The sequence below is a fragment of the Clupea harengus genome, chromosome 18 (genome assembly GCF_900700415.2).
Source record: "Clupea harengus chromosome 18, Ch_v2.0.2, whole genome shotgun sequence".
Lineage (NCBI taxonomy): Eukaryota > Metazoa > Chordata > Actinopteri > Clupeiformes > Clupeidae > Clupea > Clupea harengus.
In genome coordinates this window covers 24,335,434-24,362,871 of record NC_045169.1, presented here as the reverse complement: position 1 = coordinate 24,362,871, position 27,438 = coordinate 24,335,434, and the positions used below count along the sequence as shown (strand labels likewise).

Genomic DNA, 27,438 nt, shown 5'->3' with positions numbered 1-27,438 from the left:
GTCCAGAAGCAGAATTTTCTGCATCTGCTGTATAGAAGACTATGGAGTTCACTAGACCATACCTTCCCATGGCATGGGAGGAGCGCTGGAGGAGAGACAAAGAGAGGAGGAAGAGGATGATTGAGGAGGGAGGGGAAAAGATGCAGGAGGAGAACAGAAGGCTTAGTTGGATCAAGGCCTACAATGACAACAGAATGGGCGTGAAGCACAGCGTGTGGCAAGAATCCACACACAACTACCGCCTCCCAGAGGATGAAGGAGGAACTGTGCGGAGCACGGATGAGACGGGGTCTGAGGAGAGTAAACAGACATACCACAGTGCCACCTACGCACAGCAAATGTTTCAAACTCTGGAGGATTTTAGGCACTCTTCCCTGCTCACTGATCTGACTCTGAGCACTCAGAATGGGCAGAGTCTCCGTGCCCACTCCATTGTCATCGCTGCCGTAAGCTCCCTCATCCGGCAGAGGCTGCAGGAGCAGGATGCTGGATGTAGCAGGGGGGAGATCCAGATACATTTAGGCCCTGAGGTGAACCACCTGGGTCTGGCAATGGTGCTGGAGTTTGCCTACACAGGAGCCATAACTACTCTTCACAGAGACACAGCCGCCCAGATTCAGGCTGCAGCTCTTGCACTGGGCGTGCCGAGAGTTCTGGACCTTTGTGAAGGGGAGGAATGGGACGACAAAAAGGATAATGGAGATAAGAAGAAAGAAGAGGAGAAGAAAAAGAGGGTTTCTGCCTTAGACCAACTGGAGGTTAGTCTGCAGGCCATGAAACAGCTGTGGATTGAAAAGGTTGGCTGTGATGTTGTGCTGGAGGCCGAAGACAGAGAATTCACTGGTAAGTCAAAAGGACGAGAAACGTCTGAAGATAACGACCTCATCGGAATTATAATCTAAATATCTAAAAATGAATTATTACTGGAAAAGAAGTAAAGCATTTGATGGAAAGAATTATAAGTCAACAGCTAATATCAACAAAAATGGTGATTTATTTAAGTGATATTGATCAATAAAAACAATAAAAATTGAGGCATAAGTCTCATGAGGATTGGGAAAGAAAATCTTAGCTAATCATAGCTTCAACCATCCTCTCTTCTTATCCTATAGCCCATCGGGTGGTCCTGGCGGCCAGCAGTGACTACTTCCGTGGCATGTTCACCAGCGGCATGAGGGAGTGTCAGCAGAGGTCCGTTTCAGTGCCATCTCTTGGTAACGAGGAGCTGGAGGCGTTCCTCCACTGCTTTTACAGTGGAGCTTTGGATCTCTCCTGGGAGCGGGTGTTTGATCTAGTCTGTTCCGCCCTCCAGTTCCAAATCCAGCCAGCCCTCTCTCTGTGCCTCGGTTTCCTGGAGCAGGAAATAGATGCAACTTCCTGTCTGGATGTGGCGTCTTTTGCCGAAGCGTACGCCATGGGAGACTTACTCGAGCTGGCAGACGACTATGTCCTCAGACACTTCCAGGAGGTGTCAGTCACCCCTAAGTTCCAAGACCTTCCTGCAGAGAGACTCCTGGGATACCTGTGCTGTGATGGCCTGTGCGCTCCCTCCGAGCTGACCGTATTCCGGGCAGTGGTTGCCTGGTTGGAAGCCGACCTTTCAGAGAGGCTACCCCAGGCTCGGAAGCTGATGTCAGGCGTCCGCTTCCCTCTCATGACCTTCCGAGAGTTCTGTGAGGTGCGTGCTATCAACCTGCGCATGGAGTGCAGTGCAGATGGTGAAGTTGAACTGTATGGCATGGCTTTGAAGGACTTTGGCTTGGGAACGTCCAGCTCTGAAGAGTGCTTCCGTGTGCGGTGCCCCAATGACGCATTGGTGCTGATCGGCGGGGACCAGCTCAATCCAGACATGGGCATGCGGCTTCCCAGCAGGCAGTTGTGGTTTGCCAACGCCTTGCGGAGCGGAGTCGGCCTTGTGAAGGACATAGAGTGGAGGACACTGGGAGAAATTCCAGAACAGGCCCGTTTTCGACATGGAGCTGCTGTCATGGCGGGAAAGCTGTACGTCGTTGGGGGTTGTCACTTTTATGCAAAGAACGACACCATGAAATCAGGCTTCTGGTGAGAGCCATGTCTGATCCTGTCTTTATGTATTTTATGTTTTCAATTTTAGTGTTACATCTGTCCTCTCAGGCTCATTTTATAATATTTTAAAACTAATATACTTATATACTAAAAACTAATATTCTCCCTTGTACGTCGCTTTGGACAATAGCGTCTGCTAAATGACTAAATGTAATATTATACTAGTTACTGATCATTAGTTTTTGTATTTACAAAGCAGTACATATCTCAAACAATCTCAATGTGTCAACATTTCATCAATCAGCCGGATGGAAAGAAGACTGTTGACCCTTCCTGCCCTCTGCTCTGTTTCTCCATGTTGTCTTTGCAGCTACGACCCACTGCACAACACATGGCAGAAGATAGCAGACATGCACGAACCAAGGAGCAATTTCACAGTGGTGGTCCGAGAGAACGCCCTCTATGCCATCGGAGGAGACAAGGACATCAACACAAACCTGGACAGCGTGGAGGTCTACTGCCCAGACAGCAATTCCTGGAGGTAAAGAGGCTCTGAGGTAGATGCTGTGCTATGCAGATCCCAGTGCTTCATGAATAAAAAATAAAATGGTTCTGGACAATCATTCTATGGGAAAGCCTAACATCATAGCTGTACAGTTCCAAATATTGCATCCCGTTTAGTCTTGGAAATCGTATCTAAACAATGAAATGCAAAGCCTCAAGCACAGCATGGAACTATCCAAGAATTGTATTATGCCATGGTAAAACAACGCAGCACTCTGGACAAAGTAACTGAATGCATGTCTCTGGTATATTATCTGTAGATTCACTCGCCCCCTGGATCAAGCCCTCAGTGGCCACGCAGCCGTCGTGTGGAAGGGCGAGATCTTCATCTCAGGAGGCCTGAACTGCGAGTACAAGTGCTTGGTGTGCATGTTCCTCTACCACCCCGAGAAAGGAACCGTCTACCTGTCCGACATGGCGCACGATCGGGCCCTGCACAGCATGGAGTGCCTGGGTGGGCGTTTCTACGCGGCTGGAGGTGTGTGTAACTTCAGCAAGTTCTACACGGACCTCGTCGCTTGTGAGGTCTACGATCCCGTCCGAGACTCTTGGTGCGCCGTCGCGCCTCTCGCCACCCCCCATGTTGGTGCGGCGTCGGCCATTTTGGAGGAGAAGCTGTACATCCTGGGTGGGTACAGTCAGGAGGACTACAGTGAGTCCAAATTGGTGCACCGATACGACCCAACCACTGGACGCTGGCTGAACGTGGGCAGGATGCCAGGCCCCAACACTGACATATGTGCCTGTGTGCTCCGCCTACCTGCCCAGCTGCGCCAATGAAAGAGGGCATGAGTAGGTGTGATTGATATTTCATCACTTCGAAAAACATTCAAACGCTAATGTGTTGCTTTTCATGAACAGTAGCAGATTGTGGATGCCAGTTTGTTACTGGATAATAAAGATATCAACTGAAATGTGATGATGTGAAATGATCTAGTTGATGTGAAGGGAACATGGGGGAAAAACCTTATGTTTTCATGCTGCTTCTAATTCACAAGGACCTCTAGGCCAGAGACATTTTTTGTTGTGTCAGATAAGATACAGGACAAATGTTTACAGTGGTAGGTGTTAGTGAGAGTGAATGTGAGGTGTGAATAGCTTAACGGTAGCAAGCATGTTTTTTAAAGAGCAAAATGCTGTATTTCTGAATCAATATCAGGTGAATGTGTGAATTCATGTTTGGAGTAATTTATAACACTAAGACTGTTTATATAAAGCTTGAAATATTTGAGATACAGTATGACTAATCTGACATGTTAACTATGAATTCAAATGAATACCCATGTTTTACCAGACTTAATTTATTCAATGTTAAGCAGGAAATTATGCTTCTTAGAAAGCAATATAGGCAATCTGGGAAATTCCCTATTTGTTCCAAATGTCAGTGCCATGGGAAACCTTTGGATCAATACCTCTACGTTGGTCTATTGAAGGGGTCAAAGAACGAGTTACTGTTTAACTATATCCTCCTATTCCTATCATTGGAAATGCCTGTCAGTTGAAATATCCTGTGCTAAATAAATAGATTATTTGTGAATTAATGTATGTAATCTTGGATTTTCCCCAATGGTAAAATGTAAGTAAAATGATGTTTTCGAAAGATTTGGATCAATATCTCTACCTTGGTCTAGGGAAGAGGCCATCGGACTAGTTACTGAGTAACTAGATCTACCGATATATATGTTAGTTCAGTCACCTAGAGCTCCAACAAATATGCGTTTCAAGATGGAGAGGACAGCTGTAATACTAGTGCTGATGTCACTAACCTGCATGTGCAGTGGTCAGAGGCCGGAGTTCTTCTCCGTTGACATCTACAGTGAGCTGAAGGCGCTGAGGTCGCTGGTGGGGGAGATCTCAGCCAGGCTAAACGCAACACAGCGGGAGCTGGAACAAGAGAGAGCAGGTAGCCTGCCATTTTGAATGCTAACTTAGTACCTGTTAGCAGATGTTGTTATTGACTGTCTGGGGGAAAAAAAATTATGTCTGTGAAATACCGCCGGAGGAGAGAGGCTGTCAAGGAGGAAAAAATATAGAACATTATTTGTTCAGACATTATTTGATTGGTAGCGGTGGTGTTGACCAGTAATTTGAAATAATGTTAATCATTTAATGTAAAGGTAAAATGAATGCTGCAGTAATAGTGTGTGTGTGTGTGTGTGTGTGTGTGTGTGTGTGTGTGTGTGAGAGCTAAACATTTTTTAAATGGTTGACATTTAGTGTACAGTACCACTTACTAGAAGCTTACGTTTGTAGATGTCAATCATAACAAGGGTATAGGATCAAAAGCAACAAATTACTGTATGTGAAGCCATTTACATCCAGCATATCTATTTACAGTTCCAATGTGTAAAGCCATAGGGCTCATAAAAAAGAGTTTGGTCCTGAGTTAATTCTGTTTCTTTTGTTGGTGATTAATCCTACAGACAAAAGGGTGGCATTCACTGCATCAATGCTGAGTACTGTGAACAGGAATCATGGTCCCTTTGATCGTGAGACAAACCTCATTTTTGAAAAAGTCCTGACGAACGTTGGCAATGCCTACAATGCAAACACAGGTACTGTCCTCAAATGTGAGATTTATAGAGAAATATAACACTCTGACTCAAGTATGTTTTGTGGTAATCACATGCCTTTATTTCTAAAGTGCTGACCATTCTGGCTTTGTATGTGTAGTTAAACTAGTGTTAACTGTTCATTTACACGTCACGTTTATCCGTATATATCACTTCAAGTCATATGATAGAGATCTTTTATTTGTGTGTGTTTTTGATCTTTGACATATGTTTGGTTAAAGTTTAACTGTATTTAGTTAGCCAGCCATTCACTGACAACATGGCTGACAGCAGATAATCTGTCCTTTTGAATAGGTGTCTTCACTGCACCAGTGAAAGGATTGTACTTCTTCCGATACTCTGGGCGTGCCTTTTCCGGTAAAGACATGGGCTTGAGCATATTTAAGGGAAGCTCACGCATCGTGTCTTCATATGACCACCAGTCTGGAGACACAAACGACAGCATATCCAATGGCGTTGCTCTGGAGCTGGATGTTGGGGATGTGGTGTACATGCGCCTCTGGATCAACTCATGGATCTTTGTCGACAGTCGCTATAACTACTGCACTTTCAGCGGGTTCTTGGTCTTCCCTATTGGCTGAAAGTGCATGGCAGCTTGGTTATAAATTAGACCAATAAATAAAATACACAGTTAAAGTAATGACTCAAATGTGATATAGATATTTTTGACAATACTGAAGCATTTGAAATCACAGTGAATCATTTGCAATCACATCACATTCAAACTCCAAAATGTGAATTTACCAATTATGCTTTTCTGGTTTGGTTTCCTTTTCCTTCAGTGTGTTATATAGCTTTATGTCTATGTAAAGGACAGAGAATAGAAATGTGTGTGTTTTTGGAACGTTGAAGCATGTAAATCAATTCTAGTAGACCCCCAAAATAAAATTATGAACATTGAACATTAGCATAATAGGTCCTCTTTTAGGCTGTCCAATGATCAGTCTGAAAAAGAAGCAGTAGTTGAATATGAGGTGGTACTGGCTACATGTATTGCGTTGAGTTTCTGGTGATTTGTGTAATCTGGAAAAAGATTAAAGAAAGATTTAACATTCATATAGGAGACATAGTGCTACTATCTACAGTGCTTATACAGTATGTCATAATAAATGCCTTGTCTGAGGCTTTAACATTGTCTTGAACCGTTCTGGGATGACTAGTGGATTGTTAAATTTGAGCATTATTAAACCTGTTGCAGATATTAGGTTCTTATGCAATACTTAGCAATACGTTATATAAATGATGCACTGACCTTTAAATCACTCGCAAACAAAGTAGTCATGCAATTACAGCAGTGCGATTTGATTCGCTTGCCTGTCAATGTAGCTATTGTGAAATGTGTGCAGTTCACCTTGGTTTAGGATTGAAGACGATCCAAATGCACCATGCTATGAAACTGCCGACGTTCTGTGACAGCTGACCGGTAATGCCCGAGGTGTTTGTGAATAACGCCCCTGTGAGATAACTAATTACCCCGAGACTCATGCAGACTCATGTCCTGACTCATTTGTGCAGGGAAATGCTAACAGTGTCTCTGAGCAGATAGAGCACAGGGGATAATTATTGTTTTCATTCTGCACTGAGTTGACAGTTTAATGTGTGCTATGCAGTTCCCCAGTCCCTCAGCATCTTCCCCCTATTCCCTTAGAATACACTGTACATATCATACTGTAGTTGTTTTCAGTGGATGTGAGGCATGTATCCTCTTGTACATGAGCAGGCACAGTGAGGAGCTCACACTCATTTCCATTTGTGTGGGTGGATGAATGTTATGGATTTTTTTAAATCAGAAATTTCTGTAAAATAGAAAATACATTATATATACATACACACATTTCCTTAATGCTGAATTTTGAGCTTCTTCCACCCTTCGCCAATCCATGGGGCTTGTCGGGAGGTTACAGTATGGACAGCTCATGAAAGGGCAGTTGGCAGTGCCAACCCAAACACAGAACAAGTGCATCTGCCAGTGAATTGTTTGTCTGTCAGCGATTGGATATTTTGTCGCTGGCCAACATCATCTTGACTGCAAACATGGATCATTCTTTCCGCCTTATAAAACACACTTTGCATAAGTGCATAAGCATGTCTATAATGACCAGCACGGAATTCACCTCAGCACCTCAGAGGAAAAAAATATATATATAAATATATACTACCTTTCAAAATTCGGTAACAAAGCACAGTTTCTCTATTCTAACAAATGTGTCAAAGGCATTTGGTGCACAGTGTGAAAATAGTGTTAGTGCTCAGATGCTTTCAGTAAACACATTATCTGTAAATATCACAGGGGAAGCATATTTGCATGATTTCTAACCCTCTCTCGTGTCACAGCCTGTTTTCATGACGCACACATTCTTCCCGGATTCTACCGACATTTACCCGTCTTGACATGCTGGTTGCCCCCAAATGCCCCCCCCCCCCCCCCCACACACACACACCTCACCAAAATCACCTCCAGCTGCTCTTAAATAGCTCCCTGCACAAGGCATTTTCCCAAAACAAGCCAAGTACTGCAATGGCACACACCACCCCCTTGCTCTTAGCCCTCCTGGGGTGCCTGTGTCTGGGCCTGGCGTCTGGACAGAGAGGGGATTCGGACTTGACTGTGGAGCTCACGGAGCTGAGGGTCCTGGTCAAGGACATGGAGGCCAAGCTGAACGACTCCAGCACTAAAGACGGGGACCTGAAAGCCCTGGAGACACGACTGAATGCCACGGAGCAGCAGCTGGAGAAACTCCAGTCTGAGGTGCAGCGTCTGGGGAAGGAGAACCAAGGTGATGTTTGACCTCAAGCTGGCATAGCATGGTAGATGGTGGATACCATTCAGAAAATTATATTTTAAAAGGTTATATCTCTTGGTGATTTCACACTTGATTTTACTTCATTTACATATCAGGTTACTTATCATGGCTCAGAATTTGAATGCAAAAGCCTCTAAACACAGATAGGTATTCTGTCACAGACTAAATAACTCATATCATTCCTATATCAATCATATAGTTACACATAGTTGTCTTGCTGCTAAAATGTTTGTTATATCTGTTGAATGTGAAGTGCTACTTGATGCAGTGATGTTTTAAAACGCAATAATACTTCATTAAACTAGTTCTTCATGCGTAAATGTGAGTTGGATGATCCACATATCAGGTCAAACTGAGCCACATTGTATTTATCAAATTCAATCCACAGATATCATGGAAAAGCTGAATGCCACAGTAGAAGAGCTTGATCAAATAAAGAAACAAAATGGAACAACTAAAGGTAAAACTAAAGGTTTCATACATTGCATTTCTACTGGTTATCTTTTCTGTTATTTATGAATAGATATTTGAACATATAATGTAACATAATATAATGTCACATAATGTAATATAATATAATATAATACAATGTAATGTAATATGATATAATAAATGGGAAGCAATTATCTAACATGTTTGCATTTGAATGACAGGACCAAAAGTAGCTTTCTCTGCATCCCTTGCTCCCTCCGGTGAGGTTTATGAGAAACACAGTGATACTTCCCCAAACCTGGTTTACAAGCGGATCTTCACTAACACTGGAAATGCCTATGACAGCAACACAGGTAACACAAAAGAAGTGTTAAGTCTTTTGGCTCCACATAACGGCAAGTGTCCTTAGGTACTAAGGAAGTTAAAATTGAATAATCTGATGAGTAAAATGCTTATATTTACCCTCTCCTTTCATAGGTTCATTCACTGCTCCTGTGAAGGGCATCTACTTCTTTAGCTTCAGCACGTTTGGCTACCACAACTTCCTGAGTGGCGCCATTCTCACCAAGAACGGTCAGTACATGGTCTCGTCCTATGACCCCCCCGCCACCGGAGACACTGGGGACACCGGAGGGAACTCTGTCATTCTGCAGCTGGAGGCGGGAGAGAAGGTCACCATGAGACTCTGGAAGAACTCCCAGGTGTTCGACAACCTCAACGGCCACAACACCTTCAGCGGCTTTCTGCTTTTCCCTTTGTAGATGGACTCAGTGGTCACATTTCTCTAACATGCTCTAGCATATTCTTTTAGTAGCTGGCCTAGTACATCTAGAGCTATGGAGGGTTTCACGAGTTGTTAGTGCTCACCAACAAAATTGCAAAAATGTGTGTTGTACTAAAACGCTTGCAATAAAACACATGTATTGAAGTGTAAAATTGGCATATAATTACATGTTTGGAAAACACGATTACATTTTTCATGTGAGAGTGGTAAACAGTTCATGTGTTAAGGCAGGGGTTTTCAAACGGGGGTCCGCAACGGCATTGCAGGGGGTCCTTATAAATTCGCTTTGATATTTCAACACATTTCCAGATTACGCTTGAATATCGTGAAAATTATCTAAAATAAGAAAAATATGTCTAAAATAATATAAAGGAGATTTACGCTGACAGAATGTAGCCTTGCACCTATCCAGTGTATGGTAGCCTGTGCTTTGCTAATGTTAATGCGTTGTGTCCCTAACGTCACGCCATACGCATATTATGAAGTTGACAAGCATCTGCAGTAAAGCATAGCCTACGTGTACTTTTGAAGTTTATTTGACAAAGTAATACTTTTGGTGAACGACTGAAGTTATCTACTGTCCTTAGCTAACATTTCGTTCTAACGTCTAGTTAGCTGGTCAGAAGCACCAATGGATCGGTTTTTAGTGAGGAGAGTGACAGAGGGACAGACTGCCACGACATAGGGACAAGGACAGGATTCCAACAAAGCTACACCTTCACAGGATACAGGGAAACAAAGTAAAAAAAGAAAAAGAAAATACGATGAGGAATACATGAAATACGGATTTACAGTGACGACAGACAGAGCAGAAGAGTAGGTACTACTGTGTTTCGTGTGTTCAACATTACTGTCAAAACTATTGCGGCATATGGAGATGCATCACGTTTTCTTGAATGCCAAGCCTATTGAGTACGTGCAACAGATGTTGCGTGATTTTCATATGACTTAAGTTCTGGATAAGTTGCCAGACAGAATTTCCAGAGCTTGCTGCAAAAGCAATGAGGTGTCTTTTGCCCTTTCCGACTACCTATCTGTGTGAGAGCGTTTTTTCTACACTGGCGTACTTGAAGAATAAGTACAGGGCAAGGCTTTAACCAGAGAATGATCTAAGACTGTTGCTGTCTACCATTTCGCCACGAATAGACAGGCTGTGTGGACTTCACCATGCACAGATATCACACTGACAGGTCTCCCCTCTCTCCACACACACACGCATGGACACACGCGCACACACACACGCACGCACGCATACACACACGCACGCTCCCGCAGGCACAACAGTGGGCCGCAGATTACTTTCTAGTCAGAATGGTGGTCCCTGGGACCAAACCAGTTGAAAACCCCTGTGTTAAGGTAAAGAGAAAAAAATTTAAACCATTTCCCCAAAACTATGTTAATCATTAATGTTCTTTTTGTGATGAGTTTTCATTTAGTTTATTTTAGAAACTATGCAGAAATACCTGAACAATGAAGCAGAGCCTCATGCCATAGTTGTCAAAGTAGACACTTTGTATTTCACCATCTCCAGAGTATTATAAAAAAGTGAAATGTGTAAGAAACAAGTAAGTGAACTCTGACGGAACTAACGTTCTTTTCTGTGCTGTTTTGATAATGTACCACTTCCTCTCTTATCTGTATCAACAAGCTGTTGTACCAAGAAATAGCTAACCACCAGGTGTCTGTTGCTCCCGTTATGAAAGTTAAATCTTTTGCTGACAGTTTTTGCAAATGTAGAATGTGAACATGACCGTTTGCACGTAGGGTCGGTCATACACATAGCGATCTTCAGTTCTGATTTGTTGGTGCATGAGCTCTGACCTCTGCCCAGATTCTTCACTCTGTGATACCCCAAAGACAAGACTGTTTCATGAGATCTTTATTTTTCCTCTCACTGACGAAATAATTGATTAATTTCCCCCACGCAGTCCAAGTGATGATGGGTGAACCCAAGGGCCCGCTCCAGCTCCTGGATCTCTCCTTCCATTTCTTCGGGGTGGCACTCACCCTATTTCTGACACCAATGCAGCGTCATAGCCATGAAGAATGTGCTGTGAGACAGAGAGCTTTATTTATTGTGTTCATTCATTATCGATGGGCAGCTTTTCAATAAACCATTTTCTATTACGGTTGTTATAGTTACCTTTCAAAGTTTCCAGAGCACTGATATAGAAAAGTGATTAAACATTTTCACCAGATCCCCTTCATAGGTATCCTGTTACAGAGAATTAGTGATGATCTGCCAGCCAATCATAAAAGAGTATTTCTCATCTTCGATATAATAAAAGATACTTGTACATTACAACCGCTCACTCTCAGACAATCCAACACTCGGACAAAACAGACAAAACAGACAAAACAAACAAAACAAACAGACAAACAAACAAACAAAACAAACTAGGCAGTGGTACTGGGCTGAACAGTGATACAATGTGTCAGGAGCACAGAAGGGAGGGATGTTATTTGATTGGCTGTTAAACTCAAATATAAACAGCCTTTACTCCAGACTCACGGTGTGTATCTGTTATCTCTGGTTGTTGTGCAGGGCCATCTCATGATTCTGTGCCTCATTAATGCCAAGGGAACATGGCTGGCAGTGAAAACACAGGGCAACATGGTAAGATACTTTACTTTCATTCATTCACTTTTGCTTTTTTTTTGTCTTTATTTTCTTTTTGTAACTTTCTTTCTTTCTTCTGCTGAAATTGCAATATGGTAGATCTTTCTACCATTCAACATTAAATTAATTTTGGTGGCGTACAGAGACATGCAAAGATAAATACACCTTTTGTTACCACTACCTTCCCAGGGAATTCCTTGTGTCACTTTGTGGTCTAGGTGCAAAACAAAAAAACAGTGTTCTCCCAGATGTAGTTTTAACTGAAATATATTTGTATATTATTATATCGTATATATAATCTCCCAGCAGTATTTGTGCTAACACCAATAAAAATATGAAACTCAATGATGAGGTTAACCCTATTTCAATTATTCACTGATGTTTTTGTCATTCGTTTGCTATATCAGTGGTAAGATATGGGAATATTTATGTCACATGCACCATATTTTGTCATTAATGGGCTGCCGCTCCAACATAATTTTGATTTGGTCGCGTCAAAATTGGCATGAAACAGGGTGAGAGTATTTTACAGAGAGTTTCACATGGCTGTGAAACCCCATGCCCCTTACCCTGTTGGAAAGATTGAACATTCAAGTTAATGTTGTGTCTGTCTTAATCTATTGTACTCATACAGGGCAGCTATCCACAGAGTCTCAGTTTGAAGAGCTGAAGAATGAGCTGAAGAGCATTATGTCCAACCTAAAAGACACCATGGTAGAGCTCGAGACAATGAAGAGACAAAATGAAAGAACTAAAGGTAGAATTAAAGGTTACTGTGTCGATACTGCAGAACTTGTCTGTTATTAAAATATATACATAATTGTTTGCTTTTCTATATTATATTATATCATATTATATTATAGTGGGAATTGATTTTTTAACATCCTTGCATTGGATTGATAGTATCAATGAAAGTGGCTTTTTCTGCATCTCTTGCGACCTCTGGTTATGTGTATTCACATACTTCAGGCTGTGTCTATATACTTCATTTGTATAATATAAAACTATTCAACATAATATAATATAACCTAATACAATATAATATTATAAAAATGCAAAGCACTTATCTAACATGTTGGCATTTGAATGACAGTTTGAATGCGAGTTGGATGATCCACATATCAGGTCAAAACTAAGCCACATTGTATTTATCAAATTCAATCCACAGATATCATGGAAAAGCTGAATGCCACAGTAGAAGAGCTTGATCAAATAAAGAAACAAAATGGAACATCTAAAGGTAAAACTAAAGGTTTCATACATTGCATTTCTACTGGTTAGCTTTTCTGTTATTTGAATATATAATGTAATATATTTAGGCCTGTCAATAGATTAAAAAAAAATAACTAATTAATCGCACATTTTGAAATGAATTAATCGTGATTAATCACGATTAAAAGTTTGTTTTTCTTCTTAAAACTAAATCTTATAAATTAACGAGTAATCACTACATACAGCGTGAATTTTAGACACTGTTGTTTAATTGTGTATGTATGTGATAACTTAAAGACGAGCTGCTTCTGTGATAGCTAAATTCAGCTTGACAAATGCTACATACAACTTCAGTTTTGTCGATTGTTCTGTCATTTTGGCTCTTAAACAGAGACTTTCCGCCCAACAATCCCTCAGCTCTCTCCATCTTCAACTACCACAGTGGTTCTCAAACTTTTTCTGTCATTCCCCACTTTGAACAAGGGGGGCTTTTCAAGCCCAACCTGTCCCTCATCGCTCCCATAACATGGTAGGCCAAGCTTAAAATGGTCAATTATTGAAATAACCTCAAGTAAAAACAAATAGCATCTTATTTAGGTCAGCAAATGTATATTGCTTGGAGTGATTTAATGTTTCATGTTGTAGTCTATTGTTGCTATGGACACGCACACATGGACGGATTATGAAACCATTGGTCAGGACGTGTAACAAAATACACCGCTTCCAACCACAAATAAGAGATACATTTAAGCCACTTCTGATATTAACAAATACAAAGTCTAAAAACAATTGACAGCAAGCAAAGTTAATAACAGCAACTTCACGCAGAGGCTCTGGTTTAGGGCCCCCCTGAGCTCAGGGGCCCTTGGGCCTGGGCCCGTTCAGCCCGTTCGGTAATCCATCCCTGCACGCACACACTATTGTATTTATTTCTATTTTCCTTCACAGGAGCATTCACTGGAGCATTCACTGGAGCATTCACAGGAGCCTTCACTGGAGCATTCACTGGAGCATTCACAGGAGCCTTCACTGGAGCATTCACTGGAGCATTCACTGGATCATTCACTGGAGCATTCACTGGAGCCTTCACTGGATCATTCACTGGAGCATTCACTGGAGCCTTCACAGGAGCATTCACTGGAGCCTTCACAGGAGCCTTAACTGCTTCACCTTTTAGCTTCAGCACGTCTGGCTACAGCAGCTTGCTGAGTGGCACCATCCTCAGTAAGAATGGCCAGTTGATGATCTCACTGTACGAGTTCAGCTCCACCGGTGAGGGCAGTGGAGGTCCCAGGTGGTCGACAACGACATCCAACACACCACCTTCAGCGGCTTTCTGCTATTCCCCTCATAGATGAAGTCAGTGGTCAAATTTCTTTAACATGCTCCAACATTCGCTTTTGAGAATACAAAAACATTCATATGGGAACAACAAGAGCAGTTAACTCAGAGCTCTTATTGGACAGTAATGACAGCAGTCACCAAAGGTAAGATATCCAGTATAGGAGATCCAGTCAAGGCAGCCAAGACTCCAGATGACTGACCCTACTAGTGATAATTATACCCCTTACTTCTGCAATCAGTTATCCAGGCTGCAGTCTATTCCTGTCATACAACAACGATGCTAAGAGGTCAGACTTGCAAATTGCACCCAAGGAGCCAATGGTTGGCATCCCAACACCCAATACTAGCATCAAAAACCTTGGTGTAACTATCAACCAAGACCTCCTATTTGACTCACACATAAAACAGATCTCAAAGACATCATTTTTTCATTTACGCAATATTGCCAAAATTAGAAAAGTCCTATCCCTCCAAGATGCAGAAAAACTAATCCACGCATTTATTACTTCCCGACTAGATTACTGCAATGCTCTCCTGTCCGGATGCAGCATCAACTCAATAAAGAGCCTCCAACTTATACAGAACGCTGCTGCCCGTACACTCACCAGAACTAAAAAATATGAGCACATCTCACCTGTACTTGCCTCTCTGCATTGGCTCCCTGTCAAAAGTAGAATTGATTTCAAAGTACTCCTGCTAACATACAAAGCCCTAAATGACCTGGCTCCAAACTACCTTAAGGAACTAGTTGTCCCCTACTGCCCCCTAAGACCGCTCCGTTCCCAGAGTGCAGGCCTCCTTGTAATTCCAAGAATATCAAAAACCACAGTAGGAGGCAGAGCCTTTAGCTACCGAGCCCCCCTCCTCTGGAACAATCTCCCTGCCTCCATCCGAGATGCAGACACCCTACCTATATTCAAATCAAGACTAAAGACATTCCTCTTTAGTGCATCCTATAGCCATGAGTAATTGCGTCAACAAACCCATCACCTGCTGGGTCAGCCAGTCAGCAAGCATAACTAGACATAACTGAACACATAAGAAAAAAAAAAAAAAAAAAATAATAATAAAAAAAAAATGTATATCACTGGGCTACAGACAGCGTATGTTGTACCCTGCAACCCTAACAAAGCTTACGACTAAAATCTCCATATGTACCAAACCAAACTAATTGCTAAATGGCAGCATAACTAAACATAACGAATGCTAAACCAAACTAAATGCCAAACCAAACTAAATGCTAAATGCCAGAATAGCTAAACACATCTAAAACACATGCAATACCCCCCTAATCAACATAACTGGGCTACAGACAGCGTATGTTGTACCGTGAAGGAGTGCGGAAGATCCCGGGTACAGCACACGGCGCGTATTGCGACTGTCACCAGCCAACTAAATACTAAATAAAATCCCCATACACCCAGCCAGGCAGCCTCTCTCTCTCTCTCTCTCTCTCTCTCTCTCTCCCTCTCCCTCTCCTTTCTTATCACATTGCTAATGCCTATAATAACCCACTCACTCTGTTCTTTTTCTTTCTCTCCTAATCTAGACTATCTTCGCCATGGGACGCTGCTGTAGTCTCTCTACCCGGTCTACCTGCAGAAACCCTCGACCAATTGCACCCACCGCCACTGCACTGCCGTACACTTACTCTACCTCATACCCTATGCTAGCATTTATATACAATATATATTATTGCCACCATCGACATGTTTCTCTGTTCCTACTCCCCTTACCCCTGTAATAGTAACCCTATCAGCACAGTGTATATCCACTAAACTGGTCTTGTCTGTATCATGTACTTACCACTGGATGTCTGTATATATATTATGTACATCTACCAAATGCAGGCTATGTACAACACCTGTTGTTTCCCTTCCCCTTCTGCCACACAACCCTCCCCCCTTCCCCCCTTCCTATCTCCACCCGGCCGACCTCAAGCAGATGGGTTCCCCCTTATGTGCCGTGGTTCTGCTTAAGGTTCCTTCCTGACTAACAGGGAGTTTTTTCTTGCCCGTGTTGCCATTGTGCTTGCACTAAGGGGGTTTCAGGCTCTGGGCTCTGTAAAGCGCCTAGAGATAATTGTATTGTTATGGCGCTATATAAATACAATTGAATTGAATTGAATTGGCATTCTGGCAAAAGGTTGTTGATATTTGAACCTAAACAGCCCATCAAATTACACCCCTCCCTTCTGTGCTCCTGAAGTAACGTGTTGATTGTCTGGAACCGTGTATGGCTTAATGTCATTCACTGATGTAGGGGAAGGGATGGGGGTGTTTGTAACTTATAGATGGCATCATCCTCACAAGACCTGCTTTGATTCATTATCTGTGGCACCAGCCTAACTGTAGCATGCTGCTCATACCCATCGACATAAACAGCATGTGTATATGCTAGCATGTTCATTAGACCTGTGCTGAATTTGATCAGTGGGGGTGTTTGTACATTTTAGATGGCATCATCCTCACATGTCCTGTTTTGTTTCATTATCTGTGTGTGTGCCATTTATGTTTCCACATAGGGAGTGTTAAGATTATGCTTAAGTGTGTCCACCTACAGTGATGGCTGAGTGCCTTTCGATGCTCGGATTTTCAATATTTCCTCACAACACATCAATGCGGTTATAGGCCACGCAAATCAGAAAACTACTTAGTTCGGAAAAATCATGTCATATTATGCCAAGCCTTCTTCGCGTGTTATAATCAAGTTATGAAAGGGATCAACCAGAATATCCCCTGAGATCACCTTCACGTACTCTCTTCCTAAAGTGAAAGAGAAGGACAACTCACCTGTTTTCTCTGCCTGCTCTTTTCTCTTGAAACACAATTCAGCACATTTTCTTACAGACACGTACAAATATTTCAGCATACTTAAACACATACATTGTTCTACAGCATGTAAACACATTCCACACAGTATATAAGTATATCATCACACAGCATGTATACATGTTTCACTCTTCAAACAGTTATCTGCAAGCATATATGGATATGGGTTTGTCAAACCTGACTCAAGCAAGCATACATTGGTTATATGATTATAAGACATGCTTCAAGCAATTTCAGAAAAGCACACATTTGTTATATGATTATCAGTATGATTTAAGCCTAACATGCATATGGGTCAATGGTGTCGCGGGCGGTTCCGTCTTTCTGCGATTTATTCCACAGGAGTATAGGGTGGCTTTCTCCTTTTCGCTACAACGGGCCATTCAACACCGAAACCGTCCTGATCCACAAGTGGATCCTTTTGAACATGGGCAATTCTTAAAACCCAAACACAGGTTTTAAACAGATCACAACTCTGCTGAGGTAGCTCAACAACACCGATGTCATGAATGCAATACTCTTACTGATAGCATGTTGCACTGTGTACACATGTGCACAATTTGTGCAACTTACAGAATGGTTTTCAAAAGGCTACATGATAACATATTTCTATTCTTTAGGGATTGTGCAAATGATTTTCCTGAGACTTTCTTTTATTTCATTTCTTCATAAAATATCAGCACCTCTTGACTTAATGATAAAAACACTCAGCAATTTTTTTATTTTCAATAATATATTTTTATTTGAGTAATTACATGTGATAATTAATTTAAAGCAAAACATTGCGTATCATAGACAATTACATATAATACTGACAGCACATCCCTTGCTGGTCAGCCACAGACCCCAATGAGACCACTGAAACAACATGCATGTTCAGAGGCCAGCTACATTTACTATCTTCAAGAAAGCAGGCACGGATATCAGTTATGGAGCCCGGCATTTTCCCCATATTCTCCCAGCAGTCAGTGGCAGGGTCGTACCGATGAACCATCTTGCACTCGCTGTAGTCCACCGTGCAGTAGCCACCCAGGATGTAGATCTTGTCCTCCAGAACGGCTGAGGCCCCCCCAACATGTGGGGAGGAGACGGGGCAAATGCTGCACCAGAAGTCAGACTTGGGACTGTACACCTCGCAAGACAGCTGGTCGAAATAATTGCTGCTGCCTCTGTCAGACAGTCCACCGACTACATACAAGTGATCACCCACACACTCCATACGGTGCAGGGCCCGATTGTAGGGCGTGTCTGCCAGGTAGGTGGTTCCTCTCTCGGGATGGTATAAAAACATAGACACCAAGCACTGGCATTCACAGTTCAGGCCTCCCGAGACGTAGATCTCTCCTCCGCACACAGAGGCAGCATGGCTGTTCATGGACTGTTCAAGCGGGCGGACAAAACTACAAGAGTGAAACAGAGATGTTTATTCTTGAGGTGGAGGGTGAGGGATTCAAGGAGAAGCACTGTATTGTCTGTTTTCCCACTTCAAAGATTGACCAAGTGGGTTACATTTGGGTTTAGGGTCTTTCCATCCCAAATCACCAAGTGATCCCCACATGACCCCGTTCTTTTTCTCCAAATTGGAATCATATATACCCATACGCCAGATGTGGGCACAGGCAAAGTTTCAGTGCCCAATACCAAAACCAACCAAATTATACCAATTTGAATAAAGGTACCCTCACACAAATGTTCCTATTTGCACTGTCTAAAGTGTGCTGTATGCTGTGCATTTTCACTGATATCTTCAACACTGTTTAGGATATCAGGATGGACATTTTTACTGTGACTAACTTTCACCTTTCAGATGGCAATTTTAGTAGGAATTTCTTTCACAAACACTATGTGACTGACCTGCAGAGTCATAATTAGGCCTGTGCCCTTATCTGGAGAACAGGTATACATGATACAAAAATGAAATGAAAACCTAGGAGGGTTCATGTGGGAAATTATTCTGATTTCAGGTGACTTGGCATGGACTGACCCTTTATTGTTATTCATGATTTAAATACCAGTTTAAAAAAATAGTTTCATAAACGTATTCACACACATACCGATCTATTGATGACCCCTTTCCAATAAGTGCATCCAATTACCTTCAGTTGGTAAGCATATTAACTTCTACTTCTCTTTTTCTCCCCTTCTTCTCCCTATTGTGCAGATGGAAACACACAGCCTTGTTGTGAGATAAAGGTGGACCAGTCTGGCTTCCTCAAATTAATGATCGCCGTCCTCGCTGACCTTTGCATCACTCTGGGGGCATTTCTGGTGGCCTTACATGTGAACAGTGAGTGTGATTTATTCAGGCTGTTTAAACTGTGTCTATATGAATCATTTGTGTGATATGGAACTACTCAGATGGTAGAGCTAAATAAAATATGACACAATTAGTGAACAACTACCCAACTACCCACAAGGCTGCAAACAAATACAATGCGAAACACAGTTGCTCAAATACATCCTTAGCTGTGGTACGGCATTGCATTGTTTTTACACAAAGTCATTTCTCTGTCACTTCAAACTTGTTGTTAACACCGCTGGAGTTTGAGACCCCTGGTTTAGGATATCAGGATGGACTTTTTTTACTGTGACTAACTTTCACCTGTAGAGTCTGAATCTGAATTTTCAGATTTCTTTCAGATGGCAATGTACCATTTTAGAAGGAATTTCTTTCACAAACACTATGTGACTGACCTGCAGAGTCATTACTTGGCCTGTGCCCATATCTGGAGAACAGGTATACATGATACAACATGTGGGAAATTATTCTGATTTCAGGTGACTTGGCATGGACTGACCCTTTATTGTTATTCATGATTTAAGTCCATCAGTTTCAGGAACTTATTCACACACATACCTTTCCTATAAGTGCATCCAATTACCTCCAAGAGTCTGTGTTGGGACAGTATTGTTCCACACTGTCCACACTGATTTTAGCTTTTCTTTCACCCCAGATGGCGTAAATAATTCTTTCTCTCACCTCCATAGTGAACTGATTCCTCTCCGTCTTTTCCAGCTGTTATCCAAAGGGTCATACCTGAGGAGAGAATGAAGTGCAATTTAAATCAGTGTTTTAACGTGTGAATCCTTGATATTAGAACAGTAATTTGCAGAACTGTGATTCCCATCATCACCACGGTATTTCTCAGGTCAAAAACCATCAGACTTACATATGCTCAAAAAAGAGCATTTCTTAACTCTGGTGCAATAAAAGATACTTTTATGTATTAGCTTGAATACTTTAAAACCGCTCACTCACAGACAATCCAACACACGGACAAAACAAACAAACAAACAAAACAAACAAGGCAGTGGTACTGGGCTGAACAGTGATACAATGCGTCAGGAGCACAGAAGGGAGGGATATTATTTGATTGGCTGTTAAACTCAAATATAAACAGCCTTTTATCCAGACTCACGGTCTGTATCTGTTATCTCTGCTGTTGTGCAGGGCCATCTCATGATTCTGTGCCTCATTAATGTCAAGGGAACATGGCTGGCATTGAAATGACAGAGCTACATGGTGAGCTACTTCACTTTTATTTATTAGCTTTTGCTTTTTTTGTTTTCCAACTTCATTCTTTATTTTCCCTTTTGTAACTTTCTTTCTTTCTTCTGCTGAAATTGCAATATGGTCCTTTCTACCATTTAACATTACATATATGTTGGTGGCGTTCAGAGACATGCAAAGTTAAATACACCTTTTGTTCCCACTAGCTTCCCAGGAATTCCTTGTGTGACTTTGTGGTCTAGGTGCTAAACTAAAAAATAATACTAAAAAGTATATATAATCTCCTAGCAGCATTTGCATTACCACCAAGTAGAAATATCAAAATCAATGATTTTTATTTTTTTATGCGGTTGCTCATTATCAGGTTAATCTTATTTGAATTATTCATTGATGTGTGTGTTATTTGTTTGTTATGAAGAGAGTTCACTTGCTGAGAATTCGACATCTGACTTCTCCTTTTTCTCCCCTTCTTCTCCCTATTGTGCAGATGGAAACATGCAACCTTATTGTTAGATAAAGATGGACCAGACTGGCTTCCTCAAATGAACGCTTGTCATCCTCAAATCTACTTCTGACTTCTCTTTTTCTCCCCTGCTTCTCCTTATTGTGCAGGTGGAAAGAAGCAACCTTGTTGTGGGATACAGATGGGCCAGACTGGCTTCCTCAAATTAATGATCGCCGTCCTTGCTGTCCTTTGCATCATTTTGGGGGCATTGCTGGTGGCCTTAGATGTGAACAGTGAGTGTGATTTATTCAGGTTCATTAGACTGTGTCTGTATAAATCATTTGTGAAATCATTATGAAACTACTCAGATGGTTGAGCTAAAGAAAATATGACACAGAATTAGTCAACAACTACCCAGTTTGTCTGAATTGACAAATTATGTAGCAGAATCTAAAAGCACAATTTTGTTGTTTCTTGTACGGTGATGCCAAGTACATGAATTCAGTGTGAGTGTATTTCACATGGCTGTGAAACCCCTTCCCCTTACCCTGTTGGAAAGATTGAACATTCAAGTTAATGTTGTGTCTGTCTTAATGCATTGTACTCATACAGTGCAGCTATCCACAGAGTCTCAGTTTGAAGAGCTGAAGAATGAGCTGAAGAGCATTATGTCCAACCAAAATGACACCATGGCAGAGATCCACACAATGAAGAGACTAAATACTGTGTCGATACTGCAGAACTTTTCTGTTATTAAAATATATACATAATTGTTTGCTTTTCTATATTATATCAAATTATATTATATTATAGTGGGAATCGATTATTTAACATGCATTGGATTGACAGAATCGACGTGGGTGGCTTTTTCTGCATCTCTTGCGACCTCTGGTTATGTTTATTCACATTCAGGCAGTGTTTATATATATATTTGTAATATGGAACTATATAAGCAATTATCTAACATTTTGTCATTTGAATGACAGAAGCCCTGGAGGCAAATTACATCCAGTATATCTATTTACAGTTCCAATGTGTAAAACCATAGGGCTTATATCGTGTTTATACTTCTTGTCACTATATTATTTTCACTATTTGTTGCTGAAAGATTTTTGTTCTGAGTTTTGTTGGTGTTCAATCCGACAGAAAAAAGGGTGGATTCAGACCTGACTGTGGAGCTCAGGGAGCTGAGGGTCCTGGTCAAGGACATGGAGACCAAGCTGAATGCCACAGAGCAGCAGATGGAGAAACGACTGAATGCTACAGAGCAGAAGGTGGAGAAACGACTGAAGGCCACGGAGCAGAAGGTGGAGAAACTCCAGTCTGAGGTGCAGCAGCTGGGTAAGGAGAACTATATTTTTAAAAGTTATATCCCGTCGTGATTTCACACTTGATTTTACTTTAGTTACATATCAGGTTACTTATCCTGGCTCAGAATTGTTAAAGCCTCTAAACACAGACAGGTATTCTGTCACAGACTCAAAATAGTTACACATAGTCGTCTTGCTGCTAAAGTGTATGTAATGTCTGTTGAATGTCCATGTGAAGTGCTACTTGATGCAGTGATGTAACACTTTATTAAAAGTGTGTTATTTAGAAATATATATAATATAATATAATATGATATAATAAATGGGAAGCAATTATCTAACATGTTGGTATTTAAATGACAGAAGGACCAAAAGTAGCTTTCTCTGCATCTCTTACTGCCTCCGGTGTGATTCGTGTGTTCAGTTCTGCTTCCCCATTCCTGGTTTACAAGCGGGTCATCACTAACATTGGAAATGCCTATGACAGCAACACAGGTAACACAAAAGCATTGTTAAGTCTTTTGGCCCCACATAATGGCAAGTGTCCTTAGGTTATTTAAGAAGTTAAAATGTAATAATCTGATGAGTAAAATACTTACAATTCCCCTCTCCTTTCATAGATACATTCACTGCTCTTATATTTACCCTCTCCTTTCATAGGTTCATTCACTGCTCCTCTCCTTTCATAGGTTCATTCACTGCTCCTCTCCTTTCATAGATACATTCACTGCTCCTCTCCTTTCATAGATACATTCACTGCTCCTCTCCTTTCATAGGTTCATTCACTGTTCCTCTCCTTTCATAGGTTCATTCACTGCTCCTCTCCTTTCATAGGTTCATTCACTGATCCTCTCCTTTCATAGGTTCATTCACTGCTCCTCTCCTTTCATAGGTTCATTCACTGCTCCTCTCCTTTCATAGGTTCATTCACTGCTCCTCTCCTTTCATAGGTTCATTCACTGCTCCTCTCCTTTCATAGGTGAATTCACTGCTCCTGTGAAGGGCATCTACTACTTCAGCTTCAGCACGGTTGGCCTCAACCACGTCCTGAGTGGCGCCATTCTTACCAAGAACGGTACGATCATGGTCTCGTGCTATGACCACCCCGCCATTGGAGAGATTGGGGACATCGTCCAAGACCTTTTTGACACCGGAGCGAACTCCGTCATTCTGCAGCTGGAGGCAGGAGAGAAGGTCACCATGAGACTCTGGGAGAACTCCGAGGTGTACGACAACCTCAACGGCCTCACCACCTTCAGCGGCTTTCTGCTTTTCCCTTTGTAGATGGACTCAGTGGTCACATTTCTCTAACATGCTCTAGCATATTATTTTAGTAGCTGGCCTAGTACATATAGAGCTATGGAGGGTTTCAGAGTTCCTAGTGATCCCTAACCAAATTGCAAAAAATGTGTGTTATACTAAAACACTTAATTCCGCTTGCAATAAAACACATGTATGGAAGTGTAAAATTGACAAATAACTATATGTTTTAAAATGAAACACGATTAAATCTTTTGTGTCAGAGTCGTAAACTTATGATGTTACTTTTTACAGTTCATGTGTACCATAAAGCAAAAAGATAAAGAAAAAAATGAAACCAAACATTTCCCCAAAACTATGTCGTGAATGTTAATCGTGAATGTTCTTTTTGTGATGAGTTTTCATTTAGTATCAATAATGATATACTATGGTGTACTAATAACACTGTCATATAATTATGAGTGCTTTGTTCTCTGCATCGCCGACACTACAAAAATGTACCACTCGCAAAAAAGCGCAAGACGGTCAATGCTCGGCTGTGGTGTTAGCAATAAATGGCTCGAGAAGGTCTTGTAAATAAATTATTCCTTGTCGGCTGAATCGGTAGTGCTCATACAAGAACTCATCATGATGGAATAATGGACCTTGGCGATCGCAAAAAACGTTCTCACTATCTAACTAATCTGACTAATATCGCTCCTTGGTCAATGGAATCTCTCCTTTTTCCAGGGGTGTGGCAAGCTTATCCAGCTTCACTTAAATTAGCCTGCGCTGGAGCAGGTTAGAGCTAATTGATGTGTTGCTATGGTGATTTATCGAAAGTTGCTTCCACGAACCGAAAGGAGGAATTTATATTATCTCATCCTGAAAATTATCTCGGTAACTCGCTTAACAAGCTACGACGAATAGGGCCCAGATGACTGACCCTACTAGTGATAATTATACCCCTTACTTCTGCAATCAGTTATCCAGGCTGCAGTCTATTCCTGTCATCTGACAAAGATGCTAAGAGGTCAGGAGTCACGTGGGACCGCCGAGGGTGATGGTTGCCTAGAACTTTCCTCCAGCAAAATCTCCTAATTTTCATGCCAATTTGAAAGTTAAAGCCCAGATTTGATGTTGAAACGATATGTAAAGTATAGCAAGTACCAAGTGCGAGTGTTGAGGCGTGACTATTCAGAGTTTTTCCTCCCCTCACGGCATTTACGTCGAAGAGTAGAACAGCTAAGCAAGGAGTAGACTATGCTAGCATGGCTAGTGGAGCTACACCCAAGACAGGATCCAACTCAGCCGGTGTTCCCAGCCCTACAATAGATTCCCTAGCCGGTCTTCAGGCAACTTTGGAGAAAACAATGCATGAGATGGCTCAGGTTAGTGGGATACTTAAAGAGCTGCAAGAGGATGTTTCCCAAGTTAAGAGAGCGCAAGCTAAAACTAGCGTGGACGTTACAACCATATATGAAAGACTGGAGGAGGCAGACGGTCGAATTATGGACTTGGAAACTAAAAATACCAGGCTGGCCACTGAATTGCAGAAAAGAGCAAAGCACTGTGAAGAGTTGGACAGAGCCTAAGACATAGGGAAAGACAACTGAATTTGCGGCTGGTTGGATTAAAGGAAAGTGAGGGTGAAAATCTGAGGGAGCTAACTTGTCAGCTGATAGGTGACGTTCTGGGAGTGAAACTAGCTGTAAATGAGCTACAGCGGGTATATCGACCAGGGCCAACTTCAAGGGAGAAAAATTCCCCTCCGCGGTCAGTCATTATTGTAGTGTATGGAGATACACGTAAGAATTCATTATTGTTTTATTTGGTATTAATGTGTTTTACCATGACCTCTGACCTGTCTGTATAAATGCTTGTGCGCGATCCTGGAGCGCTCTCTTACTTCCTGACTACCAGTTGAACAGCCATGAGATATACGTGTTATAAGTTTCGTTCCTTTTTACAGTGTTAGCAATAAAAAGTGGAAGATTCCAAAGAACCTGTTTTCGGAGTATAATACTTCATAGTAGATACACGACAATTATGAGATTTCATTCTTTATTGGAGAGGGATCGAGTGATGGCCGCTGCTAAAGGGAAATACAACAGCAAGACAGCGCTTGAATGAGAAAGGTCCAAGATTTCACTATTTTCTGACGCGGCGAAAGCTGTAGCTGAGAAGAGGAGGACATTTACGGACGTTCGGAAGAAACTTCACGAGATGAACATTCAATTTACGCTCGCCTACCCAGCAAAACTTTTCTTCACTTGGAAGGGGAAGAAAATTACTTTTGAAGACCACAAGAAAGCACTACAATTCCTGAACAAGGAGACGGACGGCTCTAAGTGACTGTGGGTAGGCTTTTTTTAATGCAAACCTAGCATATTCTACTATTCTACATAGGACAGGTCTTTTAGTAGCCTATTACGGTTATATACTGCATCAGTGCTAGATTTTCGTTGTGGGGAAAATATTGGCTTGGGAACCAACAGGTTATTTTTTTCAGTTTTACTTTCTTCTACGTAAACAAGCCACTTTCAAAATAATTTAAAGGTTTAGTGCTATTATCATTTGTGATTATTCACCTAGCTATCTGATTTTGCTCTACATGTATGGACCACTTCTGTTAATATAGGGCTTAAACAGTATATTGGTATTAGGAGGATTGAAGGGTAACCATTGGATAAGCGCCTCATGGACCAGATCAAGGGAGGGGTTTCCCCCATGAAGCTTGAGGGACAGGTTTTTCTGGGGGATTGTGGGCTAACTACTAAATTGAAAAAGTGTCTGCTTTATCTTAAATCAAGGCAGGCAGATGTGGTGCTCTTACAGGAGACTCGTATGAGAAATTCAGAGGCAATGAAGCTCAGAAAGGGCTGGGTGGGCCATATATTTCATAGCTCATTTGACAGTAAGAGAAGAGGTGTCGCAATAGTGCATAAGAAACTGAAGTTTGTTTTACTGAAGGAGCATACAGATGAAGAAGGTAGGGTTGTCTGTATTGAAACTATAATTAATGGAAAGAAAATTAACATATGTAATATCTACGCCCCTAATGAGGATGATCCTGATTTTTTTCACAAAATCATGGGACATTTGAAGATGGATGTACAATACTTGGAGGGGACTTTAATCAGACCCCAGACCCTGTATTAGATAGATCTAAGTACTACCATGCACCATCTAAGGGTCGAGAAGCATTGGGTCAAATCCAGGAGGATATTGGTTTGGTCGACATCTGGAGATTGATGAATCCTAATAAAAGGGAGTACACCTTCTGGTCACATAGTCATAAGTCACACAGTAGAATTGATTATTTTGTCATTTCTAAAGACCTTATTGAGTCAGTAATTGATAGCACAATAGGTGTCATAGGCACTAACTGACCATGCAACAGTAGAGAGCTGTGTGTACTATTTGTGTGGACAAAGTCAAGAGTAACAGGTGGAGACTCAATGTGTCTCTTCTACAAAACACAGTGTACAAAACACACTCTCAGAAGAACTTACAAACTTCTTTCAGATTAACATTGGTTCTACCTCAAAATTAGGCACAGTATGGGAGGCTTCAAAGGCATTTATAAGAGGCATAATTATTGCCGAAGCATCAAAAAGGAAGAAACAAGATAGGGAGACAATCAGTAGGCAGGAAGGTAAGATAAAACAAAAAGAGAGAGAACTGTCAGAAAACTATAGTGAAGACTTGCTGAAACAGGTGTGTGAGCTGAAGTACAGCCTA

The 27,438-nt window shown here is 41.6% G+C and overlaps 4 protein-coding genes across 5 annotated transcripts in view; all 4 read left to right on the top strand.

Moving 5' to 3' along the window:
- Nucleotides 1-23,965, top strand: part of LOC105898408 (heavy metal-binding protein HIP-like) — a 249,655-nt gene extending 225,690 nt beyond the window's left edge. For both annotated transcript variants that reach the window (XM_031584927.2, XM_031584928.2), the window contains exons 2-6: nucleotides 20,641-20,712; nucleotides 21,313-21,438; nucleotides 22,292-22,486; nucleotides 22,819-22,950; nucleotides 23,435-23,965. In XM_031584927.2, coding sequence (XP_031440787.1) covers nucleotides 20,682-20,712; nucleotides 21,313-21,438; nucleotides 22,292-22,486; nucleotides 22,819-22,950; nucleotides 23,435-23,739 — 789 coding nt within the window. In that variant the 5' untranslated portion in view covers nucleotides 20,641-20,681 and the 3' untranslated portion in view covers nucleotides 23,740-23,965. The remainder of the gene's footprint in view (nucleotides 1-20,640; nucleotides 20,713-21,312; nucleotides 21,439-22,291; nucleotides 22,487-22,818; nucleotides 22,951-23,434) is intronic.
- On the top strand, nucleotides 734-4,492 carry LOC105898413 (kelch-like protein 33). The gene is made up of 4 exons (XM_031584909.2): nucleotides 734-843; nucleotides 1,113-2,061; nucleotides 2,396-2,566; nucleotides 2,850-4,492. The coding sequence occupies exons 1-4, from the start codon at nucleotides 774-776 to the stop codon at nucleotides 3,367-3,369; spliced, it is 1,710 nt and encodes a 569-aa protein (XP_031440769.1). The 5' UTR covers nucleotides 734-773; the 3' UTR covers nucleotides 3,370-4,492.
- cbln11 (cerebellin 11) lies at nucleotides 4,303-6,308 on the top strand. The gene is made up of 3 exons (XM_012825449.3): nucleotides 4,303-4,492; nucleotides 5,013-5,144; nucleotides 5,457-6,308. Exons 1-3 carry the CDS (start codon nucleotides 4,303-4,305, stop codon nucleotides 5,741-5,743), a joined length of 609 nt encoding a protein of 202 aa, XP_012680903.2. The 3' UTR covers nucleotides 5,744-6,308.
- LOC116224577 (complement C1q-like protein 2) lies at nucleotides 7,656-9,210 on the top strand. Its single transcript, XM_031584750.2, has 4 exons — nucleotides 7,656-7,939; nucleotides 8,355-8,426; nucleotides 8,620-8,751; nucleotides 8,876-9,210. The coding sequence occupies exons 1-4, from the start codon at nucleotides 7,681-7,683 to the stop codon at nucleotides 9,157-9,159; spliced, it is 747 nt and encodes a 248-aa protein (XP_031440610.1). The 5' UTR covers nucleotides 7,656-7,680; the 3' UTR covers nucleotides 9,160-9,210.
- Nucleotides 23,966-27,438: the final 3,473 nt, after the last annotated feature.